This window comes from Phocoena phocoena, chromosome 1, assembly GCF_963924675.1.
Source record: "Phocoena phocoena chromosome 1, mPhoPho1.1, whole genome shotgun sequence".
Taxonomy (NCBI): Eukaryota; Metazoa; Chordata; class Mammalia; order Artiodactyla; family Phocoenidae; genus Phocoena; species Phocoena phocoena.
Genome location: NC_089219.1, coordinates 117362272 through 117390267, shown reverse-complemented (window position 1 = coordinate 117390267; position 27996 = coordinate 117362272). Strand labels below are relative to the sequence as shown.

The following is a 27996-nucleotide window of genomic DNA, read 5'->3' as shown; positions in this document are numbered from 1 at the left end:
CTCAAGATATCAAGGAGAGTCAAAGACAAAATAATAATTTTAATTCTGTTTCAGAAAAAGCTGTCACATGAATTTGGATTAGAAAACATGACAATAAGAGGCTTGGTTTTTCTGGAAATGCAAGGAAGAGAAATAATCCTTAATAGGTTCAGTGATAGTTTTCTGGATCTTCCTCTTGCATCAAAAGCTATATATCTTCTTCTCCCCAAAGCATGTGCTCCAAGAGCCAACTTACTCTCTTCATCTCCCTCTAGCCAGGACAGGCTAATTCCCCTCCACCCCCACCCCTCTTCTTTCAGTCACGTTGTGTGGGTGTTAAAGACCCTGGGCTCTGACCAATTAACAGAATTGTCCTTTAAGCCAGCAACCCACAGGCAGTGGCAACCCAAGCCCCACTCCCAGTCCCCATGGCAGAGGCCACAGAGTGGCATTGTTTCCACTGTCTTAGGAAGAAGCCAAAAGCTGACCCTCAGCACAAATCAAGGCCTAATATGGAGAGAGAATGAGGGCTCCCAGGCCCAGAGTAGGCTGCAAGCTGGGGGCAGGAAAAGGGAGTCTTTAGAGTCATTCCATCTTTAGAAATCAGGGGAAAACTGGATCCTTTTCCACTACTCTGGTTCTATACGGTACTCTTACTGCTGAGCTCCAAGGGGATCTGCAAGCACAAAAGGGTCTAAACAAATCAAGATAACTTTGCCCTGGCTTAAGATAAGAGTAACAAACAGGAAGATGGGTCAATGCAATAACTGGTAGGAAGATGATGCTGGGAACGTCGGCTCTTCACATGGCTGCCAGCCCTACAGAGGACAACACGGTAAGAACCAAGACAATCACTCCAGACTGGTATAGCTGGGAAATCGTCAGGCCTTTTCCTAGGTCCCACATCTGTAGAAATAAGAAAAAAAAAATTTCTTTTCAGCAATCAGGGTCCTGGTCACTCTCACAGCTCCTTTCTCAGAAAGGAACTCCACCTAGGAACAGGCAATTTCTCTCAGCATGATTCTAGAGAAAAGCTCTTCTCCCCTTATTCCTGACCTTCACTTTCCTCAAAACCCACAATACAGTAACGACCACCCACTTATCCCAATGACAGTAAAGGGATCCATCCTCAGCCCATAAGATCTTCCAGAATGAATAAAAAGTTCTCTCGTGACAAAAAAACTGATCAGTGTTTCCCAGAGTGTGTTTCTCCAAAAACTAGTTCCTCAGAATGTTAAAAGGCATTACACAGGGGAAAAAAGTTCTGTAATCAAATTAATTTGGTAAAAGTTTAACTACACGACTTCTCAAACTATTAATGCACACTGTTAATCTCCAAAATGGGGATATAATATACATGGTTTCCTAGCTATAGCCAACCACAGAATCCCCTTTGAGAAGGAACATTTGTCCATCAGAGGACTAGTTTTTTTTTTAATAAATTATTTATTTTTGGCTGCATTGGGTCTTCATTGCTGCGCACGGGCTTTTCTCTAGTTGCAGCAAGTGGGGGTTTCTCTTGTTGTGGAGCACGGGCTCTAGGCACGCAGGCTTCAGTAGCTGTGGCACAAGGGCTCAGTAGTTGTGGCTCATGGGCTCTAGAGCACAGGCTCAGTAGTTGTGGCACTTGGGCTTAGTTGCTCCGTGGCATGTGGGATCTTCCCAGACCAGGGTTCAAACCTGTGTCTCCTGCATTAGCAGGTGGATTCTTAACCACTGTGCCACCAGGGAAGTCCAGGACTAATATTTTTTAAAAATACTCTTTGGGGTCTAGAACACTATTTCTCAATTTTGTTTTGACTGTGACCCACACCCCCAACTAAGAAATATCTTTTTAATTAGTATCCAATGTGTGTGTGCGTGTGTGTGTGTGTGTGTGTGTATAAAATATATAATATATAAAAGTTCATGAAACAATAAGCAATATTTATCATTACCATGTGTGTTATATTCTATATGTTGTATTCTATTTAAATTTCTTTTTTTTGTTGGTAGCAACCCACTGTATTGATTTTCTACCCATTGAGTCTAAAAAACACAATTTAAAAAATACTGATCTAGACTCTCTTGTGCTCTAGGGACATTAACATATTGTACTCTAAAAGATCCCCTAGGGCAAAAGTAGAGTCTTCAGGTTTCACACTTTCCACATATGACTGTCTCAACACACACATATACCTATACCCTGAATGTAAAACTGAATAAATTAGGATTGTTTCAGAGAAAAATTAGATAGCCCCCAAAATAATCAAGATGAGAAGATGCCCCTACCTCAGCTGCCAAAGAGCTTCTACCTAGATAAGATTAGGAGTCAAACAGATTCCACAAAAAGCTGTTTTGCTTATAAAGGCACAGTGTTTTACCAAAAAATCGAGTCCTACTGGGTGGTGGTGATGGGGGAATATTCTCTAGCATACCAGAGACCTTGTCACTTCCTACTCTCTTAATATCAATTCCACCCTCCACTCCCCCACTAGATCTTCTGGCAAGGCAATTATCAAGCTGAGAGTGCAAGAACTATGGACTGTCACAGAGAACAGATAAAAATCCTGTCCCACACTCAGAGCCAGGACTTGCTAAAAGAACAAACAAAAGCAAATTTAAGGGATTAAGAAAAGCCTTGACTTAGTTCTGACATTTTATAAAATCTCTTCCCCTTCCCTCCCCCCCATACTGAGACAAAAGCAAATATATGGCAACTCCCTGCCTGAGCCAGGATGCCAACAAAGGAAGCTGATCAGCTGATTCCATTGGAAAGCTTTGTTCTGTGGAATAAGAAGTCATTAATGGAAATGCCCTCCCTCTCCATCCCCTCCTCCTGAGGGAAGTGAAGTCATTTTGAATCAAACTGAACACTGCCCCAGGGAACAGTTGATAGATGCACTTAATTTAATAGATCATTTAGTCTCTCACTCTTCTGATTCCATTAAACTGTCTATTGGACCAGAATACAATTCAGAAAGTGCTTATCTCTAGGCTCTGATGTGGAAGTTATGAAAGGTCAAATTAAGGCAAGAGCATCCAACTGACCGATGGCTTAGGTTGAGAAAGTATGGAAAACCAGAAAGAATAAAGCTGTAATTATCTTCCTGGGAAAGGAAGCAAGACTAGGGGTAGGGAGACCACGAAATATAAATCTTAAAATGCTGTAGGAGAGATTCATCTCTGACCTGGGGCAGGTTTGATTAAGCTTTAATTCCTTAATAAATAGAAGGAGACACCAGTTTGAACTGACCCCAAGGTCATGTAGGAGGCAAAATGGTCAGATTTCAGGCTATCAAAAGATTCCTAAACTCAATATTGGGATCCTAGCACCCAGTTGCTTGTTAAAGTTGGCCCTATTCTCTCTAATGGTTCAAAACAAACAAAAAACAAAAGCAGTTAACACAATCCAATATCAAGATAATAAACGTCAGAATATTTGACTCCAGCCAAATTTGTCACTCTGTGTTGACAGGAAGTTTAGACTGAAAGCAGTAACTATTATTTGTCTGATAAATATGCCTTCTATGCCAGATGTATGGCCTGGCTTCATGGGTCTCTTTTAGTAACATCCCTCTTGAAACTAAAAGAGTTCACTGAGACCCTGCAAGAATCTGCCAGACCTACATCCAGTCTCAGCTATATCACCAGCTGGGCTACCTGGGCTAAACAGAGCATCTAGTTTAGCTTTCCCCAAGAGGCCCCTGAACAAAGGTCCAGCACAACTAACTTTAAGAACAGCACTAAACCCAGACCAGGAAAGAGAAAATCCTTCCAGGCTCTCCATTCCTTTCACCCAGAAAATGTACAAGCCTACAATTAACTTACCAAGTGTCGGATCCCATTCCAGGTGTGATACGTGAGAGGGAAGACAAGTGCAAATTTGGCTGTGTGGATCAGCGCTGGCCCCAAATACAGGGACTTTACAAGTTCCAAATGAGACTCAAAACTCCCAGGGACCAAGAGGGCTGACAAGCCAAAAAGAGAGACCCCTGCGGAGAAACAAAGTAAGCCCGTCACAGCTACACACCAGCTACAACCAATGTAACACATAAAACTGGGTTCTATGACAGCCCCTAGGACTTCACACAATTCTAAACCATTTTAAAATAGGGAAGATTTAAACTAATGTTCACATTCACAGTGGAAGATACGTTATTTGGAATCTGACCCTAATCTCTTAAATTTGCCATATATTTTAGCATATTGCTCCTTCTTTCAACATCTCTCTATAAAAACTCTATAAAAACTTCACCCATCATTTTAGAAGCCACCTCTGGCTGCATCTATATCATCATCTCAGTAAGAAAAAATAATAACAGTACATTCAGTCCAAGGAGAAGAATGGGAAAAAATTTTAAATCACTCAAATCTCTACCATACAAAAATTTAACTCAATATGGATCAGAGACCTAAATGTAAGAACTAAAACCATAAAACCAAGAAAACATAGGAGTAAATCTTTACGACCTTGGATTAGCAGTGGTTTCTTAGATATGACAGCAAACCAGAAGCAACAAAATAATAAATTGGACTTCATCAAAATTAAAAACTTTTGGGTGCCGTCCATTTCTCCATCAGTCTGGAAGAATGCTGGTGCTGAGAATAACTACCATGGCTTGCAGCTCTTTGACGAAACCTCAGATGCGTCAGAATTTTATAGCATTCATAGGAGAAGCAAAGGCTGAAGGAAGACATGCTGTTCACACCCTAGGATGAGGCAGCCACGTCAGAGTCTGGTCTCCTAGAGGTTAGTGTTGCTGAGTGGCTATTCCTAGGACTCAGTTGGTAGACTGCTGTCACATTTGCTGCACAGATCAAAGCTGAGCCTGGTATCTGAGGCATATGTGTGGCTGTCGAGGTTTCGGAACTTCAGGTTTGCACTGAAATTCAGAGGATAGTGGGGAGCTCCTGTGATCGTCTAGCTTCCTATCTATCCAGGCTGTCAAAGATCCTTGAACGCTCTTGGGTCATATCTTCCTCCCAAACCTTCTCAAACTATCTCAGTTCCATGGTACCTCAGTGTTTTCAGGAATTTTTTTCATGATGCCCCCAAGCCAAAAGAAAAACCTAACAGTTCTGTTTATTAAGTAGTTAGATTCAAACAACTCAAATATTTATGTCCTAACAATTTAGTAGCTATGTGAAAAAAATTATCCTTGTAAACGGAAAGAAAAAACTTTTATTCTTAAATAACCAGAATTACCTACTAATATGTTGTTGGATATTGTACATCTCAAACCTCAGAAATTAAATTGGACATTACCATGCTCATTTCCTGTTCCACACTGATATTCACACAAGTCGGATTAGAGAATCAGACCTTCAGTGAGAGACCAGGCAAACCTAGTGCTCAGGCAGTCAGCTTTGTTTCTAGAAAAGCCAAAGGACTTACAGATTTATAAAGTAATTAACGGAACTCTGAAATTACTGTTTTATTCTCTTGGGCTTCCTGTGAGATGGGACATGAATTATTGATTCTCAAATGTGATATGTCACATGTTAGGAATCCCAGTCATTCCAGACAGAGGCAGTATAGAGAGAGTGAAAAGTGCACAAACTTTGGTTAAGACAGATCTGAGTTCAGTTCTGTCACTAACTAGCTACTATATCATCACTTCCTTCTCTGCTTATAATAATGCCTAGTTAGGACTGTGAGAATTAAATTAAATACATATATATAAAGTTCCTAATACAGGCCTGGTAGTGATTATTATTTACATTAATAGTTGGAATATTTAATCTTTTACCTCTCAGAAAATGTCTGATCATTTGTAGCTAAAAATCTCATTCTCAGCCCTTCCTACTCCATGTCTTAGTCCTTGAATTGTCAAGAGGGGATGACCTGGAAAAACTGATTGTCACCAGAAGAGAAAATGCTTCTCAGAAATGCTTTGTTTTCCCTCAATGCATGAATACTCCTGCCTGCCACGTGCCGCCCCCCCCCACAAGGCTGCAGGGAAGCAGACAGGCAGAATATATGAGATTAGTTTGACAACACTTTAGCTAGGACAGCAATCAGGTACTGCCAACCTGAGTTTTAATCATCATTTGGACAGGTCCACCAAGTCCCTTTTAGATGTTTTCATTTTCTTTGGCAGTGACATCTGCAGAGGCTTGCTGGGAAAGTGTCTGAAAGAACTTATGATGGCTTCTGGAAGTGGCAACAGGACTTACTGACAATCCGCACAGTTCTGTATGTAGCACTTAACTGCAGAGGAGCAGGCTGAAGTTGGTCTTGGCAGCCAAGTGAAAGCACCATTTAGTTTTTCTTAGTGATTAGATGGGACAGCTTCAGTGGCTTTGTTTTCATAATTTAAATTGTTTGGCTGTTAGAGGAGTCCCTCCTCAGGCACTCAGATTCTAGGAGGAGAGGCTACTTCCTACCTTCCAGTACACTAGACATCAGAGGAGGATTTAGGAAATTTCATATTTAATTTCTTCTCATATACTTTTCATTTGTAAAGAGGAAAGCTTTGGCCAAAATCTCTTCTGATTAACTTACTGATACTGATATTCCTTGTTTGAAGATGTGATACAATAAGAAATACGTATTTGGTCTTTTTCCCCCAATTCCTGGCACACAGCTCCTAAAACCCTTGTAATCTCTGGAGTGAAAGGAAAGGTTTTTTTGTATGCTAATGAGATAATTAGTAGCTGGGGGGGAGGGGGAGCGGGCGGCTAGACAGCTTCAGGATGGGGTCTAGCTGCCAGAAAGACCAAGGCATGATTTGAGGATTGGGACTTTTAGTCCCATACCTCCCTCCCCTCCCCTGTCCACCTCCCTCCCCCAACCCCACCACACCTGGGAGTGGCTGGTGATTGAGCTAATCACCAATGGCCAATGATTTAATCAACCTTGCCTAGGCAATGAAGCCACCATAAAACCCCCTAAACTACAGGACTTGGACAGCTTCCAGGTCACTGAACACAAAGATGTACTGGGAGAGTGGTGTGCCCAGAGAGGGCATGGAAGCTCCATACATACTCCCCTCTCTGCTCCCCCATACCTTGCCCTGTGTATCTCCTCTGTTTGCTTTTTTTTTTTTTTTTTTTTTTTGCAGTACGTGGGCCTCTCACTGTCGTGGCCTCTCCCATTGCGGAGCACAGGCTCCAGACGCGCAGGCTCAGCGGCCATGGCTCACGGGCCTAGCTGCTCTGCGGCATGTGGGATCTTCCCAGACCGGGGCACGAACCCGTGTCCCCTGCATCGGCAGGCGGACTCTCAACCACTGTGCCACCAGGGAAGACTCGTTTGGTTTTTTAAATAAAGGAGTTGAGGACTTCCCTGGTGGCACAGTGGTTAAGAATCCACCTGCCAATGCAGGGGACACGGGTTCGAGCCCTGGTCCAGGAAGATCCCACATGTCACGGAGCAACTAAGCCCGTGCACCACAACTACTGAGCCTGTGCTCCTAGAGCCCGAGCTCCACAACAAGAAAAGCCACCGCGATGAGAAGCACATGCACTGCAACGAAGAGCAGCCACAACTAGAGAAAGCCTGAGTGCAGCAATGAAGACCCAATGCAGCCAGAAAAAAAAGTTCTGAAGCAAGTTTAAAAAAAATAATAAAATAAAGAAGTTGATCCTTTATTTTAAAAACCAGTATGTCTTGGGACTTCACTGGCGGTCCAGTGGTTAGGACTCCACACTTCCAATGCAGGGGGCACAGGTTCAATCCCTGGTCATGGAACTAAGGTCCCACAAGCCACATGGCAAAAAAAAAAAAAAAGAAACAAAACAGTATGTCTAAATAAAGTGTCTTCCTGAGTTATGGTGAGCTCTTCTGTAGCAAATTATCAAACCTTAGGAAGGGGTCATGGGAACCCTGATTTACAGCTCAAATTCTATATATTTAATTCTCACAGTCCTAACTAGGCATTATTATAACCAGAAAAGATAGTGATGATACAGTAGCTAGCTAGTGACAGAGCTGGAACTGAACTCAGATCTAACTCCAAAGTTTATGCTCTTTTCTCTTTCTCTAAACTGCCTCAGTCGGGAATGACAAGGGTATAACACAGCACATTGGAGAATCGATGACGCCGGTCCCATCTCATGAAAAGCCCAGATGAAAAACACAGTCATTTCAGAGTTCCATTAGTTACTTTATATATCTGTAAGTCCTTTGGCTTTTCTAGAAAAGAAACGACTGCCTGAGCAGTAGGTTTGCCTATACAGTCAAGTGACCTTTCACTGAAGTTCTGATTCTCCAATCTAACCTGTTTTTAAAGACTATCCAAAACATTCAGGACCATTCTTCTACCCATTCAAGTTAATTGTACAATTTATTTATAGTTGTATTCCTCTAAAATATCTGTTGTTTGGCACTCATATTTTCTTTTTTGAATCTCATTCTTTTTATTGTTGTATGTTGCATCTTGATTACCCTTTCCCAGTCTCATTCACATTGCAGCTTCAGGTACCTGTCACTCTCAAGCATTTACCTAATTTCACCTAGATTTTTATACTGTCTATCACTATGAAAAATCACGAGTATTTTAATCCCTACAGAATCTAAGCAATGAAAGAGTGTTACTAGCCTTCTCTCTCCATCTTTTAAAGGACTGCTTGTAAAGGTCTTCCTCAATAAATTCTATATAAAGTCAAACTAGTGTCATCATGCTTTTCTAGTTCAACATGCTTTTCATAATTTATATATTGGCCACAAAATCTCTATAGTCTGAATAAATACCTAATCATGGACTTGTCTAGGCCAAACAAATGAGAACATGAACCTTTTATGACTTCCCATGGTCAATGGGATCAAGTTCCAACTTCTCAGCACAGCAGTCAAAGTCCTTTACTGTCTGGCGCACTTTCCAGCCTTATCTTTTGCTGCTTCTCCCATAACACAACTCTTAAACAAGCAGATCTAGTTATCATTATCCAGGACTCTGGATGCTTTCCAAACCCTGTGCCTTTGTATAAGGTAGTCTATCCATTGGAAAGTCCTCCTCTACCTCCTTTTCATGAATTCTCCTACTCATCCTTCTTTCAAGTTCTCAAATTCCTGAAGAGTTGTTCTCTCCTCTGGGATCTCATATCTCTATTAAAAAGTTATCACAGTGCATTATAAATATTTATTTGTCTTACTCCTTAGACTCTTTCACCCTTGAGGGTAGAGGCTATTATTATCACTAACCAATTTCTAATGCATAACAGGAGATTAATTAGAAGTTAGAAGGAACGAACATATCTGAAATGACCACTATGAGCAAAGTGATTTACATGGTTGTACTCATTTAGTAAATAAAGATTAACTAAGCACCTACTGAGTGCTAGAGGATATGAAAGGTAAATAAGATAGATGCAGTTCCTACTTTATGAAGAGTTTACAGCCTAATAAAAGAGATTTATAAAAACTAAGCAAATAAAATAATTACAAGTTATATAATAACCTAAGGAACGGTAACATAGGAATGATAATATCGGATCTTAGATAGGAATTCCTATCTTTACTTGCTTACCAACAAAACTAATCTAATTGTGAATAGCAGAGACTTAGTTTTGGATAATTTCTCCAATGTCTCAGCAGCTGCTCCCTAAATACAGGATCCCTATATTTGAGCCACTAGTCCTGTTGATGACCACTTCAGTGAAAACACACTCTACGGAAGCCTAGGAGGGGCCCCCAAAGGATATTATGAAAAACAAAAATATGTCCATGTCTCCAGCACTAGCCAGAAAATACAGCTGATCCTCTTATAAAGTACCTCCCTACTGTGGAAAGATCCATCAGACTCCAGAAACCTGACTATAATCTGTACATCCTACCTGTAATAAACCTTACTACCTGAAAAGGATGCACTAAGACCAGCATACGACTCACTCTGCAGCTGTATTTCATATCATATAAATAAATAAATAAGACATTCTGACTTTTAACCAAGAATTTTTGAGATTGGAGAATGAGTTAATGTTTTTGCACCTGATCAATTCTAGGTGATGAAAACTGGGTGCTAAAACTGAGTTTCTGAAAGAATAAGGTTGATGGTTAATCTTGGACTATGTTTGGTCAGTCAGCCAATCTATCTCCATTATATTTCTGTATCTGTTCTCTGTAATGACAAACATACTATCAGGACATGCTAGGGATGATTTAAAAATTGGCTAAGAAAAGAACCTGAGCATTGTGTGAACTCATAATTAATTGTTAAAGAAATGAACAAACAATAAGCTTAAATGACTTATCATTTTCTCTAAATCAAGTTTCTGAGTAGGCATTGCCAAGAGCCAAAGAAACAGCAAAGTTTTTCAAAGCAGTATGTGTGTGTGTGTTTGTGTTCACGTGCGCATAAAAACATACATACATACCTGCACTCAAGGCAATACCAGTGCCACGGTGGCAAATGGACATCACCATGGGAAGAGACCATCTGAAAAGAAACACACAAAAGCAATTTAAAAAAAAGGAATAGGGCTTCCCTGGTGGCGCAGTGGTTGAGAGTCCGCCTGCCAATGCAGGGGACACGTGTTTGTGCCCTGGTCCGAGAAGATCCCACATGCCGCGGAGCGGCTGGGCCCATGAGCCATGGCCGCTGAGCCTGCACGTCCGGAGCCTGTGCTCTGCAACAGGAGAAGCCACAACAGTGAGAGGCCCGCGTAATGCAAAAAAAAAAAAAAAAGGAATAGACGACACCATAGTAGAGAGTCCGTCTTGGCAAAGAGAATATAAACCACTTCGGAAATAGGCAACCATTTATCACAAAACAAAAACAAACAGCTTTCACATTCCTGTGTTTCCACTCTCTAATTTGAAAATAAGAACAATGATTTATTTAAGGAGATGCATTACTCCCTTTTCCAGACTGCATCACTAACAGAGCTGAGAGGAGGAATCAATTAAAACTCAAACTCCTCCTTTCATAAGAAGAAGGAACATGGGTCAAAAACATCAATAAAAGTTGCATACAGTTAGAAAATAAACACTAGATTACAACCACCTGGGTCCTTCCATTTCTCCAGTCATAAGACAGAAGTAGAAGAAAACCTGAGTTTTATTTATCCACTGCTTCATATAACATACAGTCATCCATGATCTTTCTTATTATATACCCCAAAATATCCAAATTGAGCATATCAGTCATTCCCTAATAAATTACCTATCCCAAATTTAAAATCCCATTTTGCTGGATTTAGTATATGTTCTTAATCCACAGTAGTTTTAAAATACTTTGTCATCAAACCACTTTTTAAAGCATGTTCTGGGACTTCCCTGGTGGCGCAGTGGTTACGAATCCTCCTGCCAATGCAGGGGACACGGGTTCAATCCCTGGTCCAGGAAGATTCCCACATACCGTGGAGCAACTAAGCCCATGGGCCACAGCTACTGAGCCTGCGCTCTAGAGCCTGTGAGCCACAGCTACCGAAGCCCGTGCACCCAGAGCCCGTGCTCCACAACAAGAGAAGCCACCACAATGAGAAGCCCGCACACCACAACGAAGAGTAGTCCCCACTCGCCACAGCTAGAGAAAGCCCGCGTGCAGCAAAGAGGACCCAACATGGTCAAAAGTAAATTAATTAATTAATATAAATAAATAAATCATGTTCTGATTTGTCTGTCTGCCAAAGCATTTCCATTGAAGGACAACCAACACTGCTACATTCTGGACCTAGTGCTCATGCTCAAGAGGGAACTGGTTAGTGAAATGGAAAGAACAGGCATCTTTGGATAAAGTTAACATTCATCCTGGAAAGTTAGCTTAGATAGAGAATGCTGAGCATAATCAGACCACGTACTCCATACTCTAAAGGGAAGCAACTCAAGTAGGTTGAAAGGACCACAAAAGGAAATTCTATGTATTAAAAATGGTCACAGTAAGAAAGGAGTAATGTCTAAAGAAACCAAAAAAACTGGCTAGACACCACTCTCATTAACTCAGACTAACAAGATAAATATAAAAGGCAGAAGAAGAGCCTCATAACAAAGGACAAGCGGAGAACAGTGGCATAATTTGATTAGAAGAATCAGGAGACTAAAACCCAGAATGAGCTGAGGCTTGCAAAGATGTCAAGGACAACAACAAGGGGCTTTTAAAATTGTATTCAGGGAAAGACAGCCTCCTAACTAGGGTTGACAATTTTATGTTAATGGATGACAGAGTGCAAAGCAGATTGCTCAACTATTTTATTTGTCAAAGAGAATGATTATCAGACTGAAAAAGACAGAACAAATATTGATTTGAAAGAAAAAAAAAAAAAGTCGGGAAATTATAAGACATTGCTTAGCATTCCAAGTGCACTTAGGGCTCCTGGCAAGATCAACTAAATCCCGAGAGCTAACACATGGAATATATGCACTGTTCTAGTAATCTTTTAGACATATTGAAATGGAAAATGGGAGTGATAAAGTCAAATGTTACCCTAATTTAAAAAAAATGGTTAGGCTTCCCTGGTGGCGCAGTGGTTAGGAATCTACCTGCCAGTGCAGGGAACACGGGTTCGAGCCCTGGTCCGGGAAGATCCCACACGCCGTGGAGCAACAACTACTCCACGCCCGTGTACCACAACTACTGAAGCCCGTGCACCTAGAGCCCGTGCTCCGCAACAAGAGAAGCCACCACAATGAGAAGCCCACGCACCGCAATGAAGAGTAGCCCCCACTCACTGCAACTAGAGAAAGCCAGCACGCAGCAACGAAGATCCAATGCAGCCAAAAATAAATAAATTAATTAAAAACAAATTTTTTAATTAAAAAAATGGTTAAAACCATAGCCTGGTTAGCCTAGTACTGAGTAGGTAAGGGAGATTTTATTTTCCAAACAACCATGATATTATTTCCAGTCTCACATGATCTTCCAGAATCTTGTCACTCCTCATCAGGCAGCATTTATATTTAGCGCCTTGACTCTGGGCAGGACTTCATGACTGACTGCCTCAAGATACAGAATGCAGCAGAACTGACACTGCACGAGTTCCAAATCACTTGCCCTCCTTCTATCCCTCCATCCCTTCATCCATCCCTCTCTTATGCAATATGGAAGCCCAAAATAGCCTCAGCAGAGAGATCATGTAACAAGACCCATGTAGAGAGAAAAACGAAGTCCCCTCTAAGAGCCAGAATCAACCCAAAACATGTGAGTAAATGGATCTTCAAATTATTTCAGTCCCAGCCTTGTGTTCTCTAGTTGAGGCCTCAGACATCATGGAGCAGAGACAGATCATCCCCACTATTTCCTTTCAAACATAAGAGTCAAGCACAGAAAATCAAGATTGTTTAAATTCACTTACAGAAAAGATGATCACTAGGAGCCAGTATGATTTCCCTTTGGAAAATTTTTTTTCAGGAAATACTGAGATCCTTTTGAACACAGATTATATCTTATTCATCTTTGTATTCCCAACTCCTAAAAAAGTACCAAGCACACTGTGAGCAATTAACAAATATCTACTGATTTGAAGTGTGTTAAATTTCTTTCCTTTTTTGACTGTTAGTAGAATGTTAATCAAGGAAAAGCTAGAGACATAAGATATATGATTTTCAGCAAGTGACCTAACATCACGCTGCAAACAATACCACCAAAAAAGTAAAAAGCAAAGAAGATATATAAGTGGCCAGTAAGTATATGAAAAGATGCTCAGCATCACTAATCATTAGAGAAATGCAAATCAAAACCATAATGAAATACCTCTTCACATCCATTAGGATGGCTATTATTAAAACAACAACAGGGCTTCCCTGGTGGCGCAGTGGTTGAGAGTCCGCCTGCCGATGCAGGGGACACGGGTTCGTGCCCCGGTGTGGGAGGATCCCACATGCCGCGGAGCGGCTGGGCCCGTGAGCCATGGCCACTGAGCCTGCGCGTCCGGAGCCTGTTGCTCCGCAACGGGAGAGGCCACAACAGTGAGAGGCCGGCGTACCGCAAAAAAAAAAAACAACAACAACAACAACAAAAACAGCAAATCACAAATGTTGGCAAGGATGTAGAGAAACTGGAACCCTTGTGCACTGCTGGTGGAAATGTAAACAGTGCAGCCCTTGTGGAAAACAGTATGTTGCTTCCTCAAAAAATTAAATATAGGGACTTCCCTGGTGGTGCAGTGGTTAAGAATCTGCCTGCCAATGCATGCGACACAGGTTTGAGCCCTGGTCTGGGAAGATCCCACATGCTACAGAGCAACTAAGCCCATGCGCCACATCTACTGAGCCTGTGCTCTAGAGCCCGCAAGCCACAACTACTGAGCCCATGCACCTAGAGACCATGCTCTGCAACAAGAGAAGCCACCACAATGAGAAGCTATGCACTGCAACGAAGAGTAGCCCCTGCTTGCCTCAACTAGAGAAAGCCCGCGCACAGCAAAGAAGACCCAACACAGCCAAAAATAAAGAAATAAAATAAATTTATATAAAAAAAAATTAAATATAGAATTACCATATGATCTGGCAATACCACTTTGAGGATATACCCAAAAGAATTGAAATCAGAGATTCAAAGAGATATTCGTACACCCATGCTCATAGCAGCATTATTCACAAGAGCCAAAAGATAGAAACAACACAAAAATCCATGGACGAATTAATGGATAAGCAAAATGTGGTATATACGTAAAATGGGATATTATTCAGCTTTAAAAAGGAATTAAATTCTGACACATTCTTCAACATGGATGAACCTTGAAGACGTTATGCCAGACGAAATAAGCCAGATACAAAAGGACAAACATTATATGATTCTACCTTATGAGGTACCTAGAGTAGTCAAATTTATAGAGACAGAAACTTGAATGGTGGTTGCCAGGGGCTGGGGGCAGAAGGGAATGGTAATTATTGTATACTTTCAGTTTGGGAAGATGAGAGGATTCTGGAGATGAACAGTGGTGATGGTTGTACAACAATGTGAATGTACTTAATGCCACTGAACTATACACTTAAAAATGGCTAAACTGGCAAATTTTATGTTATATACATTTTACCACAACTTAAAAAAAGTAAAAAGACAACCCAACTTAAAAATGAGCATATGGGCCTCCCTGGTGGCGCAGTGGTTGGGAGTCCACCGGCCGATGCAGGGTATACGGGTTCGTGCCCCAGTCTGGGAGGATCCCACATGCCGCGGAGCGGCTGGGCCATGGCCGCTGAGTCATAGCCGCTGGGCCTGCACGTCCGGAGCCTGTGCTCCATGGCGGGAGAGGCCACAGCAGTGAGAGGCCCGCGTACCGCAAATAGACACATAAAAAGATACTCAACGTCAATAAAGGTTGTCAGAAAAAAAAAATGGACTTAGATCTATTTTATATGGTTCAAGGTAGAACTAGAACCACTGTACAGAAGATATAAGTTGTAGTAAGTTCAATAAAATGAGGGTCTTTCTGATAATAAGAGAAATTCCCAAATTGGAAAAAGGTGATAGTGAGTTCCTTTTCTCTGGACGTGTGCAAGCATAGGTAGACATCCATTTATGAAAATACTGCAGAGGAAATTCACTCATTAGGTACAAGAGTGGCTTTTAAATAAATATTTTTATTTTTTTATTATTATTATTTTTTTGAGCAGCACTCTTTCTTCAAATGCAAAATCCTTAAAGTCACGTTGCTTTGGTTATCCAGGACTAAGGGCCTACAGTGCAATTTGCATGTTGGCCAGCCCCACACGACTATCCGCAGAAGCTTAATGGAATATCCAAAGCCCCAAGTAGCAGTCTTAAAACCAATGAGGTTGAAGAATAAATTAAACTAACTCTAAGTTTTAAAACTATTTTCTAATGTCCTTTAGAATGACTTGTTTTCCCAATAATGTAATCCCTATATACACTTTTGCTTTGATAAACTGACTTAATTTATTAAGAGATAAAGAGTACTTCAGGGACTTCCCTGGTGGCACAGTGGTTAAGAATCCGCCTGCCAATGCAGGAGACATGGGTTCGAGCCCTGGTCCTGGAAGATCCCACATGCCACAGCGCAACTAAGCCCGTGCGCCACAACTACTGAGCCTGCGCTCTAGAGCCCATGAGCCACAACTACTGAAGCCCGCATGCCTAGAGCCCGTGCTCCACAATGAAGAGTAGCCCCTGCTCACCACAACTAGAGAAAGCCTGTGTGCAGCAACGAAGCCCCAACGCAGCCAAAAATAGATATTAAATAATTTATTTTTTAAAAAATTTAAAAAAAGAGTACTTCAGAAAGGGCTAACTTAACCATATACTTCCGTGCTACCTCCAAAAATCTATAAAAGTTAGCAACAGAAAATATGATTCCAGATATCTCAGAAATCTTTCCCAGACATTTCACTTTGGAAACAGCTCTATGTTTCCTGTCTAGAGTTTCATAACCAAAGAGCAAACAAGGTAGTTTAAGTCTCATCTCATCAGCTTATTACTGTTTGTTATATGAGCTGTGAAAAAAGGCCAGGGCTTTAAATATAGACTCAAAATAAATTGAGAAGTTCTTCATCATTATAATCCTCCCCCACATCTTTCATCTCTTAAAAATAAGTTTTACCATAAAGTAGCAAGGATTGAGATCACTTATTAATCTTCTGTTTTAGTAGAATGTCCAATTTCTACTGTTCAATCAGAATTATTTCTGGAATCTGGCTTGGAAAAAATCTGAAGGGTTGTGGTATTTGTGGAGGTGGTTAAAATATGATCAGCCTCCCTGGCAGAAACCCAAGTAAAGATGGTAGCTGAGCTCAAGATGATTTGCTGAGTTAACTAGAAAGGAGCAGATCTATAGGGGTTTTTGGGGAAGACACCAGCATAACAGCCATCAATGCTACTTCTGAAGACAACAAATTAACAGAAATAGATGTACGTTATGCATATGTATATACTCACATATACACATGTACATGTGTGTATTCATACATATATCTCATAGATCTATCTACTGAAACAGCCTAGAAGCAATGATATCCTGGTAGCAATGAGCACATCTAGCACCCAGACCTTGATTTCACAGGAGCCATCTTGAAATAACTCCCACTAGCTAAGGCTGGGACAATCTGAACAACAAAATAAATCAGAGTAACAGTGTAACTCTTTGGGCAAAATAGGAATTGTGCAACAATAGGAAAAAAAAAAAAAAAAAAATATATATATATATACACATTTTTTTTTAATTAATTAATTAATTTTTGGCTTTGTTGGGTCCTCGGTGCTGCTCACGGGCTTTCTCTAGTTGCGGCGAGTGGGGGCTACTCTTCATTGTGGTGCGCGGGCTTCTCATTGTGGTGGCTTCTCTTGTTGCGGAGCACGGGCTCTAGGAGCGTGGGCTTCAGTAGCTGTGGCATGCGGGCTCAGTAGTTGTGGCTCATGGGCTCTAGAGCGCAGGCTCAGTAGTCGTGGCTAATGGTCTTAGTTGCTCCGCGGCACGTGGGATCTTGCTGGACCAGGGCTCAAACCTGTATCCCCTGCATTGGCAGGCACCACCAGGGAAGTCCATATATACATAAATATACATATATATATATATATATATATATATATATATATATATAAATATCTGTTCCTAGTTTCTGACACAGTGCTCCTAAAACCCTTATTAATCTCCTGAGTGATAGGGGTGCTAGGAGTATCTTTTTATTTGGTCTTTGACTCTGGTTCCTGACACACAGTTCCTAAATCCCTTGGAATTTCCTGGGTGGTAAGAGCGATCTTTGTTCTAATGAGGTGACTCTGGATGGGGGTTGGTCCCCAGAAAGACCAAACCATGACCAGAAGCTTGGAACTTTCAGCCCCACCCCCACCTCCTTCCGGGAAGGGAAGGGCTAGAGATTAAGTTAATAATTGATCATGCCTACGTGTTGAAGCCTCCATAAAAATCCCCAAAGTACAGGGTTTGGGAAGTTTTCAGGCTGGTAAATACATCCATGACAGGAAGGGAGTGCACCGCAACTCCATGGGGACAGAAGCTCCTGTGCTCAGGATCCTTCCAGACATAGAACTAACTAAAAGGGCACCTGGCTATCCATCTGTATCATTTGTAATATCCTTTATAATAAGCTAGTAAATTTAAGAAAATGTTTCTGAGTTCTTTGAGCCATTCTAACAAATTATTGAATCCACAGAGGGTGTTATGAAAACTCTTGATTTATAGTTGATTAGTCAGAAGTACAGGTGACAACCTGGGACTTGCGATTGGCATCCAAAGTGGCAGGCAGTCAGTCTTGTGGGACTGAGCCCCTAACCTGGGGGGGTCTGTGCTAACTCCAAGTAGTAAGTGTCATAACTGAATTGTTGGACACCCAGTTGGTGCTGGAGAGTTGAAAAATTGGTTGATGTGGGAAAACCCGTACACATTTGGTATCAGAAGTATCGAGAGTAGAGAGGAAACATTAGTGTCTTTCCTTTAGTTGGTGTCATAAGAGTAGAAGAGAAGAGTTTTTCCTGTTAGAAATACTGGAGAAAGAAAGAGAGAGAGAGAGAGAGAGAGAGAGAGAGAGAGAGAGAGAAAGCTTTACCTTATAGTAATAAACAAGGTATGATGGAATTAGAAAAATCACAATTTGCCAACCATCGCGGTAATAACTGATTCAGGCAACTACCATCGAAAGATGCTAATGGGTAAACTTCTGATGAGAAGTAGAATATTATATTCTCAAGTACCCCCCCACAAAATAAGAATAAATACATCATTTTTCATTAACTTTATAGTGGAGAAACCTAGCAGACACACCTTAACCAGTGATAAAAAGTTACATCACCAACCAGGGACTTCCCTGGTGGTCAAGTGGTAAAGAATCCACCTTACAATGCAGGGGACGTGGAATCGATCCCTGGTCAGAGAACTAAGATCCCACATGCCACGGGGCAACTAAGCCCACGCACCACAACTACTGAGCTCGAGTGCCTCAACTAGAGCCTGTGTGCCACAAACTAAAGAGCTCATGTGCTTTGGAAGCCATGCATCACAACTGCAGAGCCCACGCACCCTGGAGCCTGTGCGCCACAACTAGAGAAAACTCGCACACCACAACTAGAGAGCAGCCCGTGCACCACAACGAAGATCCCACGTGCTGCAACTAAAACCCGATGCAGCCAAAGATAAATAAATTAAATAAATAAATAATAAATAAATCTTTAAAAAAAAAGTTACATCACCACCAATGGGATAAATCATCATCCTGTGTCACCCTCTGATAGGATGCACTACGAAGAACATGGCATCACTTCAGAGGTATTCCTGCCAAAAATGCATAAACACAAGAAAACATCAGATATACCCCAAACTGGGAAACATCCTAAAAATGTCAAGATCATAAAAGATACAGAAAGGCTAAAACACTGTTCCATACTGAAGGAGATTAAAGAGACAACTAAATGTAATACATGATCCTGAGTTGGCTCTTGGACCTATAAAGGACATTACTGGGACAACTGGCAAAATCTGAATGGGATCTGAGGATTAGTTGGTAACACTGGGTCAATGTTAATTTTGACTGTGATGGTTGTAGTACGGAGAGTTTCCTTGAATTTAGGAAATACACACTCAAGTATTAAGGGATTGTGGTAGGCAGAAAGATGTCCACGTTCTAATCCCTGAAACCTGTGAGTATTTACCTTAAATGGCAAAGGGGAATTAAGGCTGCAGGTGAAATTAAGGTTGCTATAAGCTCACCTTAAGATAAGGAGACTATCTTGGATTAGCTGGATGGGCCCAATATAATCCTTTTAAAGTCCTTAAAAGTGGAAGGGTCTGGCAGAAGGAGGGAGTTAGAGAAGAAATGTGACAATGAAGCAGGTTCAAAGTGACAGGATGGGAGAACTTGACCCACCATCGCTGGTTTTGAAGATGGAAGAAGACCACAAACCAAAGAATTCAGAACAGCCTTCAGAAGCTGGAAAAGGCAAGGAAACAGATTCTCCCCTAGAGTCTCCAGAAACGAATGCAGCCCTGCTAACACCTTAATTTTAGCCCTGTAAGACATGAGCCAGAGTTTGACCTACAGGACTGTAAGATAATAAATGTGCTGTTTTAAGCTACCAAGTTTGTAGTTAACTTGGGACAGCAGCATTAGAAAACTAATACAGGAATAATGGGGTATCATCATCACTGCACTTGTTCTTAAATCATTCAGACATGTTATAACACATTGGGAATCTGCATAAAGGTATAGAGGAACACCGTGCACTACTTCTGCAACATTTATGTAAATTTGAAATTGTTTCAAAATAATTTTTTTAATTAACAGGAATTACATTTTGACTTACCAGAATTTTCCAAATAGTAGTTTTGCAGGCTAGATTACCCTTCTAAGGCCAGAAGAGAGAATTTAGTCATCTTGTTATAAAAAAGGCCTAAGGGAAATACTCAGGGAGGCTATGGGCCAACCTCTAGAACTTTTATCCCCTACTACTAAATTCCCTGGTTCCAGAGCCCTTACCTGTAGATAGTGACATGGGGAGACAAAGGACGGTTTGAACCAGTGTTCTTATTCCAGAACCTCTCCATCTCTTCTTTGGCTGTTGTTCCCAAAGGAACAGCACTAAAATAAAACCAAAAGGTTTTAAAATGATTAAAAGTAAACTTGGTTTAAATTTTCACATAACAAAAAGTTAAAATATAAAATGGTAAGCTGGGCTAGATGAACCTATGTATTAGGAAAACATGTTTGTCCACTCACCTTACCTTTCTGCCAAGGTTGACACAGTTATTAATAACCTCAATCACCCAATGAGGTCATATCAGAGGATAACTCTTCTTTCCCATCCCCCAACACACAGGTCCAGTAATGGAGGCTAAACTTCTTGTTGGGCGGCAGGGCAAATATAATATTTCAAAACCATTTACATAAATGGATTACCCTTTTCCCAGGCCATGAGTGATATCTCATACATTACCACCTGCTCTCATCTGGCTCTTCAAGACTCCTTTTTAGGTTCTCAAAAATCAAGAACTGGATTCAGCTCAGTACCTCTGAATAGCTTCTTGGTTTTCCTTGTCACTGGGCTAGGCTGAATCCAACTGTTTTATTCTTTTTCTTTTCTTTTTACTTTTTTTTTTTTTTTGGCTGCACTGTGGGGCATATGGGATCTTAGTTCCCCCACCAGGATCAAACCTGCGCCCCCTGCAGTGGAAGTGCAGAGTCTTAACCACTGGACCGCCAGGGAAGTCCCTGAAGCCAATTGTTAAACAGCTGTGTTCAACAGTTTAACTTTCTAGGTGCCTATATTAAACATGATCTATCCCCCTCAAGAAAATATTTCCCCATAGATTACTTATTAATTGCAAAAGTTAAAAACAGTAACTCCATACTGGGAAAAAACTTAGCAGACATTTCTGTATTCAAATGATCAAAGTTAAAATCACTAATGGGACAAATGACATCATATGCCCCTGATGTGATGTACTGAGGATACAACATCATTTATGTATTACACTTGCCAAAAATGGATAACCTGAATCTAGTCATTAGAAAACAATCAGACAAACCTAACTTAAGAGACACTCTACAAAATAACTGACCTGTATTCTTCAAAAATGTCAATGTCATAAAAGACACAGGAAGGCTAAGAAATAGTTCCAGGTTAAAGGATACTACAGAAATATGACAACTAAATATAATATGTGAGCCTAATTAGATCCTGGATGGGGGACAGGTGGACTGTACTTCTATAAAGTACATTATTTGGGACAAATGGAAAATCTGAAAAACAACTGTATATCAGATAAGATTACATCAATGTTAAGTTTGCCAAATTTGATAATTGCATTTGTATAATTTTACTGTGCTTTATAACATAATGCTCTTGTTCTTAGGAGAAGTTTTTTTTTTTTTGGCCACATCACACGGCATTTAGGATCTTAGTTCCCCAACCAGGAATAGAACTGGTAGCCCCTGCAGTAGAAGCTCGGAGTCCCAACCACTGGATCGCCAGGGAATTCCCTTAGGAGAAGTTTTTAGAAGTAAAAGGTCATGATGTCTGCAACTTAATCTCAAAGAATTCAGAGAAAATAATCACAATAATTAAATTGTGCTGAATCACACTAAATTGTCAATACTAGGCCACAAAAATGGCAATTTCATATAGCACAACCTAAAATATATAGAGTGATAGGTAAACACAGCAAAATGTTAACAACTGATGAATGTAGGTGAAAGGTATACAGAACCTCCTTGTACTATTCTTCCAACTTTTCTGAAAGTACAAATTATCAAAATATTTCTACTATCTCTCTTTTTTTTTCTTCCGGCAGTACCACACAGCTTGCGGGACCTCAGTTCCCCGACCAGGGATTGAGCCCGGGCCGTGGCAGTGAAAGCACTGAATCCTAACCATTGGACTACTAGGGAACTCCCTGGAAGTACAAAATATTTCTAAAATTAAACGTTAAAAAAAAAAGGACCACAAAGAGACAATTGTTGAAGTCAGTAGACTAGAAATGAATATAGCAGAAAGAAAGAGATATAAAGACTAAGGCCTGGGAGCTGCCCAAAATGCAAATCAATAAAGTTAGATATAGCAGAAAAGCTTAAGGTGAGGAAAATTGAGAAAAAAACCAAAGATATATTCTTATTCTTCCTTCTTCTACTACCAGATGAGAAAAATAAGGACCACAATCACTAAATTTTCAGCCAGCCATCTACAATTACCTGCTTCCGTACATATCCCCAAAATATCAGTCAACAACCTACTGCTTTTCCCTGATTAAAAAAAGGTTAAATAATAATCATCTCCATATTTAGAAACTTACTTTCTGATACAGAGCAGAGGACTAAGGTGGGCACGGAGGCAATGATGGCCAGCACGTCTGAAAGATAAGAGAACCAACAGTATTACACATTTAGAGATGTACTTCAGTATATCAACTTCTCTATTTTTGTACTGTATTAGACTCTGGGTGGAGGGGAAAATTAGGAATAAGATAAAAACAATGACAGTATCAGGATCTTTGAGATTTTTTCTAGTTGGAAAGCTGCAACTTTAAATAACTTGAGAATAATCACAAATGTTACTCACAAATGCAAAATAAGGTTTTAGCTGAACACAAATAATACAAGGTAAAAGAATAACCAGAGTTGGTAATGTTCAACAAAGAAATACAGAAAGCAAATTTTTTCAAGCTAGATCTTAAAGGACGTGATGTTTAAAAGACAGGGGTTTAAAAAAAAGAGAGGGGGACTTCCTTGGCGGTCCAGTGGTTAGCACTCCTCGCTTGCACTGCAGGGGGCAAGTGTTCAATCCCTGGTCAGGGAACTAAGATCCTGCATGCCATGAGGTATGGCCAAAAATAAAATAAAAAATAAAATAAAAAATAAAATAAAATAAAATTTTAAAAGGGGGGTGGGTACAAATTAAGCCAGTGGCAACACCAAGTACTATACAACTTAGCAAAAGCAGACACCTGATGCAAATGGATGAATTTAAAAGGTTTAAAGAACAACGGGTTTGAGGAGGCAGGGTCCTAAGTATTAAGCTGTCACTCTAGGAACTACCAACAAGTTCCAGACAACCTGGATGAACTTTAAGTGAAAAAAGCTGTCATATAACAGTGCAAAAAATATGAGAATGTAGATTTCTTTACTACCCACATGAAAAGGTACTTGAAGAAGGTAACACAAGTTTTCTACTAAAAAGTTGCTATTTTTGAAATGTATATATCAATACCGGAACTGCTTTTCAAGTCTGAGACTAAAATGTACCCAGGCATTCTATCTAAAGAGAATTTAACTGATCCAGCATTTACATGGTATTATGAAAAACACATGATCACTACACCCCTTTAACTCACTTATATCGAATCTTTCCAAAGGTATTTGAGAAAGTTATCAGAGTGAAGCTCTGGGACCAAATACATTGAGATTCTACAAAAGTTTATTGTATATACACTATGTGCAAGGCACTGTGGGGATACAAGATCACATTAAGATCCAATGATCTTCTAAAAAAGCTCATGATGTCCCCTCATACCATTGATATTAGATGCATAAATATTTCAAGAACCTTACACTCTACACTAGAACACTAGAAGGGCCCACTATTTGAAGGAAAAATAATCCAACCAACACTTCCTTCAGCTCTTCCCTCTTTCCAGCTTTGGAGGCAAGAGATGAATACAGACATTATGTACCCAAGGCTCCCAGAAAGAAAGAAGTGGGAACAAATCTCTTTAAATCAATTGTGACTCTGAAGTTGCAGGGCATGCATTCCTCACACCAGGCTACGTCCAGTCACTCAGCTACCCAGCAAGAGTTTGCAGATGTGGGTTGGAATCTACAGCACACTCTGTCTAGTGCTATTGTCTCCCAGACAAATACCAATGTAAACTTTCCACAAGGCCCTAACAGAAACTAGTTGCACAACTGCATAACCTTATTTGAAATATGACAAGAGTAGATATCTAATCTATCCTTGCCTTTCATGTGAAACCAGGAACCCTGAAAAGATTTCTTTTTCCACCCAGGAAGAGTGCTTTATATGTTATAGCTAGAAAGTAACAGTACTTTGTTTTATTTTTAATTAACAAGCCAGAACTGATTTCTAGTTAGTGCCTGTCCCTTTCTAAATGTCTCCCCCAAAATGTAATCATGGCTTAAATTGTTTTTGAAACTCTTCTCTGTACTGAGGCAACAACAGTAATGTAACAAGAACACTGGACAAAGTAAAAAAGCCAGACTGGAGGTCTAGATCTGCATAAGTTGTGTAACTTAGTGAGTCACTGAGCTTCAGCTTTTTCATTTATAAAATAGGATTGATAATACCTACATTATTGGTTGTTGGGAGGACTGCAAGAGAAAATGTATAGGAAAGCACTCTCTAAACTGCAATATACCACATACATGTAATTTAGTAATATTTCACTGGTCTCCCAAAGGTCTTTAGAATTCATATCACATTCTTTTTAAAACTCTGCAGTGTAAAAATATTCATCTGCTGAAAATGGATTTGACTTTTGGAAAAAACCAAAAGTTATTCAAAGCCAAGTCTATGTGATCAAATTGAATAAGATCCATTTTTGGTCCAAAACAAGATGTGACTATAATATAATGAATTTCTCTTGTATGCCCTCTAAACTTGATCTGATGGCATGTCAAAATTTAGTTTCATAAATGTCTGAGGTAACAGGAACATTAAAGTATTTACATAACCTTGAAGGACACAATGAAGAGCAGTCATTTATATACAGAATTTCTGATTAATTGTATGAGCACCCAACTAACTCTAAAGATACAATGTTAAGTCATTCTTGATTTCTTTTCTCTTACATCTCCCCATATATATGCAAGGCATCACCCAATCCTACCAATACTATCTAGAAAACTTCAGTCCATTGTTTTAGTCTGTATTCTCTTCATTTCTCACTAGGACTGTAACAGGAGCTCCTGAATTGATCTCCTAGCACCAATCTCTTCCCTATCATTCAATATTAGCAGAGTTAAATTACTGAAAAATAAAGCTGACTTCATCAATCATCTGCCTGCAAGTCTTTAACAGTTCCCCACTACTTATAAGGTTCACACTGCAGTCAAACAAGGCCCTTCTCCACATGACCTGATCCAATTCTCCAGAGCTATTCTCCCACAAGCTCCCTTCAGCCCTCTATACTTCTACCACACTAAATGTTACATTACCCCCAGACAGAGCATAGTTTCTTTTGACCACATGCCTTTGCTCAGGCTATTCTCTGAGTGGACCTCCCTAGCAGCCTGATAAACTCATCCTTCAAGATCCAACAACTCCCAAATGGCAACTTCACCACTCCTTTAGCCCTACCTGCTGCACCTGTCATGCTCCCACATCACTTGTTCATATCCCTAAATCAACATTATGTTGCTTATTAATTAATCCATTTATCTCCTTTGCTAAATTTTGAGCTCCTCAAGAATAGAACTGGAATACTCTGCATCTATAGCACCTATAACAATATGACAGAAGAGGCTCAAAAAAATGATTTGTGAATTAGTATGCTTATTTTAAAAGGCAGTCTTAAGAATTTAGACTTTAAATAAATTAAACCTTGTTTTTGGAGGTGCTTCACACGTAGCATTTAATATGATGAGCAACATTCAGAGGGTTAATGACTTGGTGGCTTTGTGCTTAAACTGCATGAACATTACTAGATAGAAGCCTAGCTGTTCTTAGCTTAGTTCTCTATCTCAGTCTTGGCTTTGGCAAGTCATTCCCTGACTGACTGACTGCCAATGGAGTCTGTGCTACTTAGCTGGTTATTCCTCCCTAGCTAGCCCATGAACTTTAGGGAGTATACAAAATATAGAGCACTATTCAAAAGCCATGACATACAATACTGTGATAACTAATAATTTTTAGTTAACCAAGCATTAAAAATGTTTAGCCAATATTTCTCTTAAGTGAGTTCAAGTTATCACTATTTTCATTCACAAGTGAAGAAACCACAATCATTCAATCAATGACCTTGACTTGTCCCAAATAAATGGAATTAGTGACACTACTAGAACTAGAAACTAGCTCCTAGAATTTAAGGTGCCCTTTCCATAAGAGTTTTGTACTACCACTAATGAATCCTAGTGATGACAGTCCTACACAGCTCAAAATAATACAGACTGGACATACTCAATGTGTACAGTGATCCTTGGTTTCTAAGCGCTAATCATGAAACTCCTAAAATGAACTGTTTAGACCCAATATGATCATTACAAGCTAAACGTTAATTCCACCAAAAAGCCTGTGACATCTTCTAAAATATGATATATCAAAGAATTCAAAAGCATTCAATTATGGTCAAACTACTTGTAACAAAGGAGGCAATCTGGCAAGACTAGCCCTGACACGCTTTAGAAAAAAAGACACAATTGTAAATAAGAGTCAGGGAGAAAAACGAAGGATTAAGATAAACCATTCCTGATCTCAGCTCCAAGAGGAATCATTTTGTCACAGAGAAAAACTAAATAAAGTCCGTCTATTTTTACACTGGGTGATTGAAGTGGAAAGAGAAATGAGAAGACATTTGGGGAAATCAGGAATTAAATCTCAACTGCATTAAAACTAACTTTCCTTAACAAATAGTTTCCAAAAATAGTGCTGGCACGAAACTATGCTGGGATTTGTACCAAGAGCGTCAAAAATCGCTATGGCTAGAAAGGCTCTGAGCAAAGAACGAGGCCTTGTCGACAATGGACAGTTCATAATGGAAGACAATCTAGGGTATTTCTCAGGACAAGGAGTTGACACTACAGAGAAAAACTGGGGCATCTATTCTCCTCACCCACCAAGTAAAAAAATAAACAAACTGAAGTTCCTGGCTGCTCTGAGGCAGCAGAGCAACCACTATGGGCGCTACTGCTAATCGTCACCCCGATAGGGGTCTAGGCCTCCTGCACTCTCTACGAGGGGCCCGTTAGGAACTGGGACAGTGCCCACTCATTGCCAGCAGCTGGTGTTTGCAGGAGTAAAACGCAAAGGTAAAGTACACCAAGATCCTTCTCCTCGAGGCCCAAGCCCTAAATAAGAGAAGTTAGACCTACTTATTTTCTTGGAGCTCGGCTCTCGCTGCAGCCACAAGAGCAATCTGGGGAAGAACTATTTTAGAAGTGGGGAAAAACTATTTTTAAAGTGGGAAAGCTGGGCTTCCCTGGTGGCGCAGTGGTGAGAGTCCACCTGCCGATGCAGGGGACACAGGTTCGTGCCCCGGTCCGGGAAGATCCCACATGCCGCGGAGCGGCTGGGCCCGTGAGCCATGGCCGCTGAGCCTGCGCGTCCGGAGCCTGTGCTCCGCAACGGGAGAGGCCACAGCAGTGAGAGGCCCGCGTACCGCAAAAAAAAAAGTGGGAAAACAGAAGCGGCGAGAGCCCCGCGACCCATCCGCAAGGAGTAAGGAAAAGATAATCGGCCAGGGACCCCCGAAGCCCTACATGGTGCACAGGAGACGCTAAAGAAGGGGAAGGGTCTCTAGGTTTCCAAAGCGCGTGGCCTCCACCCACAGGTCCTTTCCCTGCCGAGGCACGGGGTAAACAGCTGTTAGCAAGACGTGAGTGGCCAGTGCAGCTCTCCCGAGAGCCGCCAGCACCGACTCCCACCCCACACTAAAGTCACCTCAACCAGATCGCAGCCATCTTGGGTTCCGGCCTGGACGGAAGTGACGCCGCGGGCCCCCCCACCTCTGGGCGAGGGGAGG

The 27996-nt window shown here is 40.7% G+C and overlaps 1 protein-coding gene across 3 annotated transcripts; it reads right to left on the bottom strand.

Moving 5' to 3' along the window:
* Positions 1–19: 19 nt before the first annotated feature.
* On the bottom strand, positions 20–27959 carry SDHC (succinate dehydrogenase complex subunit C). 3 transcript variants are annotated; one of them, XM_065877057.1, is made up of 6 exons: positions 27915–27959; positions 22597–22653; positions 20285–20386; positions 10279–10340; positions 3790–3953; positions 20–885 (listed from the first exon to the last, which is right to left on the bottom strand). In XM_065877057.1, the coding sequence occupies exons 1-6, from the start codon at positions 27932–27934 to the stop codon at positions 781–783; spliced, it is 510 nt and encodes a 169-aa protein (XP_065733129.1). In that variant the 5' UTR covers positions 27935–27959; the 3' UTR covers positions 20–780. The 3 variants fall into 3 exon arrangements, with proteins under 3 accessions (XP_065733129.1, XP_065733138.1, XP_065733145.1); XM_065877066.1 differs by lacking the exon at positions 22597–22653 and having other exon boundaries at positions 285–885; positions 27915–27934; XM_065877073.1 differs by lacking the exon at positions 22597–22653 and having other exon boundaries at positions 781–885; positions 10285–10340; positions 27915–27934.
* Between the last annotated feature and the right edge of the window lie 37 nt (positions 27960–27996).

Coding starts and splice junctions, on each gene's coding strand:
- SDHC (XM_065877057.1), bottom strand. CDS start 27,934: ATGGCTGCGATCTGGTTGAG. Junction 10,341..20,284: donor CCCCATGTCACTATCTACAG/GTAAGGGCTCTG, acceptor GTTTCTTTTCAG/ATGGTCTCTTCCCATGGTGA. Junction 3,954..10,278: donor TGGTATTGCCTTGAGTGCAG/GTATGTATGTAT, acceptor GTTTCTCCGCAG/GGGTCTCTCTTTTTGGCTTG.